This window comes from Ammospiza caudacuta, chromosome 32 (assembly GCF_027887145.1).
Source record: "Ammospiza caudacuta isolate bAmmCau1 chromosome 32, bAmmCau1.pri, whole genome shotgun sequence".
NCBI classification, from domain to species: Eukaryota; Metazoa; Chordata; class Aves; order Passeriformes; family Passerellidae; genus Ammospiza; species Ammospiza caudacuta.
The window spans coordinates 3,857,487-3,866,720 of record NC_080624.1 but is presented as its reverse complement, the minus strand read 5'-3'; the positions used below and the strand labels follow the sequence as shown (position 1 = coordinate 3,866,720).

The 9,234-nt window shown below is 63.2% G+C and overlaps 1 protein-coding gene across 1 annotated transcript; it reads left to right on the top strand.

Annotated features, from left to right (window-relative positions):
• The first annotated feature begins 95 nt into the window (after positions 1 to 95).
• Positions 96 to 8,905, top strand: TBC1D25 (TBC1 domain family member 25). Its single transcript, XM_058822320.1, is given in 13 exon segments — positions 96 to 127; positions 283 to 463; positions 755 to 799; positions 801 to 865; positions 952 to 1,103; positions 1,841 to 1,962; positions 2,071 to 2,280; positions 3,361 to 4,021; positions 4,142 to 5,874; positions 7,273 to 7,527; positions 7,616 to 7,759; positions 7,916 to 7,968; positions 8,896 to 8,905. Coding segments are annotated over 13 exon segments (3,663 nt in total).
• The last annotated feature ends 329 nt before the right edge of the window (positions 8,906 to 9,234 follow it).

Genomic DNA, 9,234 nt, shown 5'->3' with positions numbered 1-9,234 from the left:
CGCCCCCCTCTCCCCCCCCAATAAACCCGATGTGAATCGCTGCCTGTGACGTCATTTTGCTGCGTTGGGAAAGGGTGGGAGGAGTCGTTGACGTCATGAAAGGAGCGAATTCAGCCGAGCCCGCCCCGTGACGTCACTTCCGCCAGCTGCCCCGGATGTTGTTGCCGCGGCCACGGCCGCAGGACGGGCACGGGCGCGGCGCGGCTCCGGATCCCCCCCCAGAACTGCGCACCGTCCGACCGGGGGGCGCGGCGTGACGTCAGCACGGTGACGTAACACCAGCCCCCCGCTTCCCCGGCTCGGGGGGGGCGGCGGCGGCGGCGAAACCCCCCCGGAACCCCCAACCCCCACCGAGACCCCGCCCCAACATGGCGGCGGCGACGGGGGGGCGGGGCCTCGCCGGGGGGGCGGGGGCGGGGCCGCGCTGGAGGAGGAGTGCGAGGTTGTGCGCGTGCGCGTCAAGGTAAGGGGCGGGGCGACAACATGGGCGGGGCCTCGCGTGGGGCGCGGTTAAGGGGGTGGAGTCACGCGCTATCCGGCAGCCAATCAGCTCGGCGGGGAGCGTTACCGGAGGCGGGAAAATTTCCCGCCTTTTGGGGTCACGTGGGGGGGGCGGCAGCCAATCAGCGTTGCGGGAGGCGTGCGGCGCTGCACGTTGGATCGCCGTGAGGGGCCGGGGGGCTCCGGGGACCTTCTGGGATCACCCGGGACCCTCCGAGACCTCCCCGGGATCCCCTGACGCTCCTCCCCACAGAAGAACGAGGGGCAGCAGCCGCCCGAATTCCGCTCATTCGCCGTGGGACCCGCAGATCACGTCACTGGATGTGCTGCAGCACATCCTGGCCCGGGCCTTCGACCTGCAGGGGTGAGCGGGACCCCACCGGTTCCCCCCCTCTGGGCACCCCTGGGACCCCCCAGAGCCCCCAGGTGAGCTCACCCGTGTCCCCTCAGGAAGAAAAGCTTCGTTCTGAGCTTTGCGGCGCGGGACGGGCAGGGCCAGGACACCTTTGTGCCTCTGCTGAGCGATGGTGACCTGGCCAACGCCTTCAACTGCGCCCGGCCCACGCTGCGGCTGCGCCTGGACGTGAGGAACCCCCCTGACAGTGAGTGACACGGCTGGGATACACCTGGGGGTGGAGACACACCTGGGGGGGTGGCAACACACCTGGGACATACCTGGGATACACCTGGGTGGGTGGAGATACACCTGGGATATACCTGGGATACACCTGGGTGGGTGGAGACACACCTGGGACACACCTGGGGTACACCTGGGGGGGTGGCAACACACCTGGGATATACCTGGGATACACCTGGGTGGGTGGAGATACACCTGGGATATACCTGGGAGGGTGAAGTCACACCTGGGATGGACCTGGGGGTTGGAAACACTCCTGGGATACACGTGGGGGGTGGAGACCTAGCTGGGATACACCTGGGATACACCTGGGTGGGTAGAGACACACCTGGGACACACCTGGGATACACCTGGGGGTGCGGAGACACACACCTGGGACACATCTGGGGGGTGGAGACACACCTGGGACACACCTGAGACACCCCTAGCTGGGAGAAATCACCTGTGCCACACCTACAGTACACCTGGAACACACCTGGGTGGTGAGGACACATCTGGAATACACCTGAGACATACCCGGGATAGTCACAACCTTACCTGCACGCACCTGGGCGGAGTGAGTCACGCCTGGGTGGGACAGGACACATCTGGGGACACTTGGTGGCCTGGGCTGGCTGTCAGGAGACTCTGGGGGTGCTCAGGTGCGCGAGCTGGGGCTCCCAGGGCTCTCGGGTACCTGAGGCTCAGGTGTGCTGTCCCCAGGCCCGCTGCTGGAGGACTGGGACATCATCAGCCCGCGCGAGGTGGCGGCGGCCGAGCCGGTCCCCGAGCGCCGCTCGCTGCTGGCGGCGGCCTTGCCCTTCACCCAGGCTCTGCTGGCACAGGTGAGCACACCTGGCGCAGGTGCGGCGCATCTGGAATGCCTCAAGCTGCTGGAAGCTCACAGCGAGCTCCTCTTGGGCATCCCAGCGCCACCTGTGCCGTTCCCGCAGGTGGGCCGGACGCTGGCGCGGGCGCAGGCGGCCCTGGCGTGGCCCGAGGGGACCCCGGCCGTGTCCCCGCCCCCTCCCCCGCCCCCGCCCTGCGCCCCCCTGAGCGACGCCGACCTGAGGTCGTACCTGGGCCCAGGTGGGCGCCTGCTGCGGCCCCAGGACCTGCGGCTGCACGTCTTCCACGGCGGCGTCGAGCCCGGCCTGCGCAAGGTGAGAGCTCAGAGACGCACCTGGGACGCGCCTAGGGGGGTGTGGTCACACCTGGGGGTTGTTGTCACATCTGGGACACACCTGGGAAGGGTTCTGATCACACCTGGGGGTTGTGGTCACATGTGGGACACACCTGGGAAGGGTTCTGATCACACCTGGGGGTTGTTGTCACACGTGGGACACACCTGGGGTTCCCTGAGACACACCTTGGGGAGTTCTCTGACCTTCCTGAGGCTCAGCTGGAGGTTATGATTGCATCTCAATCACACCTGAGCTGTTCTGGTGTCACCTCAGTCACACCTGGGGATCCTCAGATCCATCCTGACCAACACCTGAGAGTTGCTGATGTCCCTAACCCCATTTCTTCCCATACAGGTGCTGTGGTGTTATGTGCTGTGCGTGTCCCCGATCCCTCACCTGTCCCCATTCTCCCCTGTACAGGCGGTGTTACCTGCTGAACTTGTCTGTGCCCTCACCTGTCCTATTCCCCCCACACAGGTGGTCTGGTGTTACCTGCTGAACGTGTCCCTTTTCTCGCCTGTTTGTGGTGTCTGTTGAACCTGTCCCTGATCCCTCACCCGTCTCATTCACCCATACAGGTGGTGTGGCATTACCTGCTGAACCTGTCCCTCTTGTCGCCTGTTGGTGTTACCTGTTGAACATGTCTCTGCTCTCACCTGTCTCATTCCCTTCTATAGGTAGTCTGGAGTTACCTGCTGAGCCTGTCCATGATCTCACCTGTCCCATTTTGCCCCCGTACAGGTGGTGTGGCGTTACCTGCTGAACGTGTCCCTGCTCTCACCTGTCCATATCTCCACTTACAGGTGGTCTGGCGTTACCTGCTGAACGTGTCCCTGCTCTCACCTGTCCCATTTTGCCCCCACACAGGTGGTCTGGCATTGCCTGCTGAGCCTGTCCATGATCTCACCTGTCCCATTTTGCCCCTGTACAGGTGGTGTGGCGTTACCTGCTGAACGTGTCCCCACTCTCACCTGTCCCATTCCCCTCCGCACAGGTGGTCTGGCGTTACCTGCTGAACGTGTTCCCCGCTCTCACCTGTCCCATTCCCCCCCCGCACAGGTAGTCTGGCGTTACCTGCTGAACGTGTTCCCCGCCGGCCTCACGGGCCAGGAGCGCCTGTCGCACCTGCGCCTCAAGGCAGCCGAGTACTCCTCGCTGAAGGTGGCGCTGGCCGCCCGCGCCGCGCCGGCCGAGCTGGCGCAGGTGGCGGCCGCCGTGCGCAAGGACGTGGTGCGCACCGACCGCGCCCACCCGTACTTCGGCGGCCCCGAGGAGGGCCACCCGCACCTGGCGGCGCTGCAGGCGCTGCTCACCACCTTCGCGCTGGGCCACCCGCGCCTCTCCTACTGCCAGGGCATGTCGGACGTGGCGGCGCCGCTGCTGGCCGTGCTGGACGACGAGGCGCAGGCCTTCCTGTGCTTCTGCTCGCTGATGCGCCGCCTGGCGCCGCGCTTCCGCCCCGGCGGCCGCGGGCTGGCGCGGGCCTTCGGCCACCTGCGCCGGCTGCTGCGCCGCGCCGACCCGCAGTTCTGGGCCTTCCTGGCGGCGCGCGGCGCCCACGACCTCCTCTTCTGCTACCGCTGGCTGCTGCTGGAGCTCAAGCGCGAGTTCGCCTTCGAGGACGCGCTCAAGGTGCTGGAGATCACCTGGAGCTCGCTGCCGCCGGCGCCGCCGCCGCCCCCCGAGGGGGTCCCGCTGCTCGGAGCCCCCCTGGGAGCTCGCAGGGCCGGGCGGGCGCTGAGGGAGCGGCGGGGGCTGCGGCCGAGGCCGCCCAGGAGGAGGAGGAGGAGGAGGAGGAACGTGGAGGAGGAGGAGGAGGAGGAGGAAGGTGGAGGAGAAGGTGCTGGTGGTGGTTTTGGGGGCCTCAAGGGTTCCTGTGAGGGTGTCAAGAGCTCCAGTGATGATCCAGGTGGCCCCACGAGCTCCAGTGACATCCCCGGTGGTCCCACGAGCTCCAGTGATGTCCTCAATGGTGCCAAGAGCTCCAGTGATGGCCCAGGTGGTTCCACAAGTTCCAGTGAAGTCTCAGGTGGTCCCACAAGCTCCAGTGATGTCCTCGGTGGTCCCAAGAGCTCCAGTGACGTCCCTGGTGGTTCTAAGAGCTCCAGTGATGATCCAGGTGGTCCCACGAGCTCCAGCGATGGCCCAGGAGGTCCCACAAGCTCCAGTGGTAGCCATGGGGGTCTCAAGACTTCCAGTGATCGCCCAGAGAGTTCCAAGAGCTCTGGAGATGTCTCCAACAGCCCCAAGACTTCCAACGAGGTCCTCGAGAGTCCCAAGAGCTTCAGTGATGTTCTAGAAGGTTCCGGGATCATCCAGGAGGGTCCCAAGAGCTCCAGCGATGTCCCTGATGGTCCCAGGGACAGCCAGGAGAGTCCCAAGAGCTTTAAGAACATTCAGGAGGGTCTTGAGAGCTCCAGTGATGTCCCCAAAGGTCACAAGATCTCCAGAGATGATTCCAAAGGTCACAAGAGCTCCAGGGATGTCCCCAAAGGTCACAAGAGCTCCAGGAAGGTCCAAGGGAGAGCTCCCAGGGGTGCTGGAGGAGCCCCCGAGGGCTCCAAGGACTTGGAGCCAGGTGGCCCCAGGAAGGTGGAGGAAGGCACCGACGCCCTGGAGATGGAGCAGAGACCCCACAGCCTCTGCTGGGGGGCTGCAGAAGACCCCAAAAAAGGACAAGGTGACCCCAGAGGGGGACACGACCCAAGAGAAGGACGAGGTGACCCCAGAGAGGGACTTGATGACCCCAAAGAGGGACTGGATAACCCAAGAGAAGGAGGAGATGACCCTGAGATGAATCGTGATGGCCTCAAGGTTCAGGATGATCTCAGAGAAGGACCCAGCTTTGGAGAAGGCCACAACGACCCCAAGCGTGGCCGCCACGACTCCAGGGATGGCTGTGATGACCCCAGGGAAGGCCACCATGGCTTCAAAGATGGCCACCACGACTCCAGACACGGCCATGATGACCTCAAGGAAGGACGTGGTGACCCCAGCCATGGCCATGATGACCCCAAGGAAGGATGTGGTGACCCCAGCCATGGCCACGACGACTTCAAGCACGACCCCAAGGACATCCACGACGACCTCAAGCACGGCCACCACCACTCCAAGGACGACCACGACCGCGCCAACCACGCCCACCACGACCCCACCGACGCCCACCACGCCCCCAGAACCACCCGCCACCACCCCACCACCCCCGACGACCCTTGGGGCGGCCGCTGGGCTTGGGAAGACCCTTCCACCACCTCCTCTTCCTCCTCGTGCTCCTCGTGTTCCTCCTCCTCGTCGGACGAGGAGGTGACGGTGGAGGACGACGGCGCGCCGCTGCCGCCTCCGGAGGAGCTGGGCCAGGGGAACCCGTTCCTGCTCTTCGTGTGCCTGGCCATGCTGCTGGAGCAGCGCGAGGCCGTGATGGCGCGCGGCGGGGACTACAACGAGGTGGCCATGCACTTCGACCGCCTGGTGCGCCGCCACCACCTGCCGCGCGTCCTGCGCCGCGCCAAGGCGCTCTTCGCCAGGTACCTCGAGGGCTGGGGGGGCCACCGCGCCGGGGGGACCTCCCTCGGGGTAAGGGGGACGCGGAGGAAGGGGCAGGAGATGCCAGAGGGGGTGGGGGACGTGGGAGAGGCAAGGGCAGTGTAGGGATGAGGTGGTAGAACATCTGAGAACATCTCCAGGAGGTGCTGAGGTCATCGTAAGGGGCTCCAAAGTCACTGGAGGTCTGTAGGACGCTGTGGTGACTCCATGAAACATTTCAAAGTTGGACTGAGGACATCTCGAGGGGCTCCAAATTCACTGGAGGTCTGTAGGACACTGTGGTGACCCCATAGAACATCTGAAAGAGGTTCTGAGGTTGTCGTGAGGGGTTCCAAAGTCACTGGAGGTCTGTAGGATGCTGTGGTGACTCCATGAAACATTTCAAAGTTGGACTGAGGACATCTTGAGGGGCTTCAAAGTCACCGTCGGTCTGTAGGACAAGGTGGTGACCCCATAGAACATCTCAAAGAGGTTCTGAGGTTGTCGTGAGGGGCTCCAAAGTCATTGGAGGTCTGTAGGAGAACATGGTGACCCCATAGAACATCTCAGAACATCTCAAAGAGGTTCTGTAGGGCAGCATGGTGACCCCATAGAACATTTCAGAGTTGGACTGAGGTCATCGTGAGGGGCTCCAAAGTCACTGGAGGTCTGTAGGAGAACATAGTGACCCCATAGAACATCTCAGAACATCTCCAGAAGGTGCTGAGGTCATCGTGAGGGGCTCCCAAGGGTTTGTAGGACAAGGTGGTGACCCCATAGAACATCTCAGAACATCTCAAAGAGGTTCTAGGTTTGTCAGGAGGGGTTCCAAAGTCACTGGAGGTCTGTAGGAAAACATGGTGACCCCATAGAACATCTCAGAGTTGGACTGAGGTTATTGTGAGGGGTTCCAAAGTCACTGGAGGTCTTAAGGGCAAGGTGGTGACCCCATAGAACATCTCAGAACATCTCAGAGAAGTTCTAAGATTGTCATGGGAGGTTCCAAAGTCACTGTCAGTCTGTAGGACAAGGTGATGACCCCATAGAACATCTCAAGGAGGTGCTGAGGTCATCGTGAGGGGCTCCAAAGTCGCTGTGGGTTTGTAGGACAAGGTGGTGACCCCATAGAACATTTCCAGGGACCCCAAACCCTCGTGAGGACTCCCACGCTGAGTGTGAGAACCTGCAGGACGCTGTGGTGACCCCATAGAACATCTCCAGGAGGTCCTGAGGTCACCCTGGGGACCCTTTGGTCGCTGCCGGGGTCTGCGGGACAAGCTGGGGACACCACAGAACGTCACCATGAGGTCACCATGGGGGTCTGCAGGACACCGTGGGGACCTCTCGTGGGGACAGGTGGGTCCTTTTGGGGTCCCCAAGGCCACCAAAGGTCCCCAAGGCCACCCTGGGCTCATCAGGGACCCCCAGACCTCCCCGTGACCCCCCCAGAGACCCCTCCCAGTACAAACCAGTATAAACCAGTACAGCCCAGTGCCTCCCTGCTGGGTTCTGCACCACCGCGGGACGTCCCAGTACGAACCAGTACGAACCAGTACCGACCACTCGCCTGGGAACTCCTGGATTTACGTTGCCTTGGGCCGGACCAGTACAAACCAGTACGGACCAGTATGGAGCAGGAAAGGGCTGGGAGCCCAACTGGGAGCCCCCCACATGCGTCGCCTTGTGCTGGACCAGTACGGACCAGTACGGACCAGTACGGACCAGTATGGACCAGTGCCTTGCCATGGCCTTCAGCCATCCCAGTATGGACCAGTATGGACCAGTTTGGCAGCCAAACTGGGAGCTCTTCACCGGCGTGGCCTTGGGTCCTCCCAGCACGGACCAGTATGGACCAGTACAAACCAGTCCAGAGCTCTCCTCACCCGCGTGGCCTTGCGTGCTCCCAGTACGGACCAGTACAGACCAGTATGGACCGGTAGGGTGCTCCCCCAGTGCTGCGTTGATGCCCACAGGCCTTCTCCCAGTATGGACCAGTACAAACCAGTTCCTGCCCGCCCCCCCCCCGCCCCCACCACCACCCTGGGTGCCTTCTCCCCTCCCCCCCCTTTATTTATTGCCCCTCCCCCCCCAGCCCGGGGGGGTCCCAGAGGTGCCGGAATCGCCAATAAACCACGCCTGGTACTGGTGGGGCTCCCAGTATGGACTGGGAGGGACTGGGAGGGGGGTTTGGGGCTCCCAGTATGGACTGGGACGGACTGGGAGGGAGATTGGGGTTCCCAGTATGGACTGGGAAGGAATTTGGAGTTCCCAGTATGGACTGGGAAGAACTGGGAGGGAATTTGGGGTTCCCAGTATGGACTGGGAAGTGGTTGTGCTGTCCCAGTATGGACTGGGAGGAACTTTGGGATTCCCAGTATGGACTTGGGGGGACTGGGGGCTTCCAGTATGGACTGGGAAGGGGTTGGAGTCTCCCAGTATGGACTGGGAGGGACTGGGAGGGACTGGGAGGGAGATTGGGGCTCCCAGTATGGACTGGGAAATTCCCAGTATGGACTGGGAGGGGGGTTGTGTTGTCCCAGTATAGACTGGGACTGACTGGGGAGTTCCCAGTATGGACTGGGAGGGGGTTGTGTTGTCCCAGTGTGGACTGGGAGAGAGTTGGAGGTTCCCAGTACGGACTGGGAGGGGGTTTGGGGCTCCCAGTATGGACTGGGAGGGGCTGGGAAATTCCCAGTATGGACTGGGAAGAGGCTGTGTTGTCCCAGTATAGACTGGGACTGACTGGGGAGTTCCCAGTATGGACTGGGAGGGGGTTTGGGGCTCCCAGTATAGACTGGGACTGACTGGGGAGTTCCCAGTATGGGCTGGGAGGGTGTGGGCAGGGGCGGGGCCAGGACTGGGATTTTCCCAGTGTTCCCAGTTTGCTCCCAGTTCCCCCCAGTTCCCTTTCCCAGTCCCCCAGTCCTCCCTCCCAGTTCCTCCAGTCCCTCCCAGTACTCCCAGTTTCCTTCCCAGTGTCCCCAGACTCCCTGTCCCCCCCCCCCCCCCAGTCCCTCCCAGTGTCCCCAGTTCCCTTTCTCAGTCCCTCCCAGTTCCCCCAGTCTCCCCCAGTGCCCCTTAAATCCCCTCCCAGTTGCCCCCAGTTCCTTCCCAGTTCCCCTTTCAGCCCCCCAGTCCCTCCCAGTGCCTCCCAGTTCCCCCCAGTTCCCTCCCAGTCCCCCCCCAGTCCCTCCCAGTGCCCCTTAAATCCCCTCCCCGTGCCCCCAGTTCCCTCCCAGTCCCTCCCAGTCCCTCCCAGTTCCCCCCAGTGCCTCCCAGTCCCCCCCAGTCCGTCCCAGTTCCCCTCTTGGCCCCTTCCAGTCCCTCCCAGTTCCCCTTTCAGCCCTCCCAGTCCTTCCCAGTCCCCCTCAGTCCCCCCCCAGTACCCCTTAAATCCCCTCCCAGTCCACC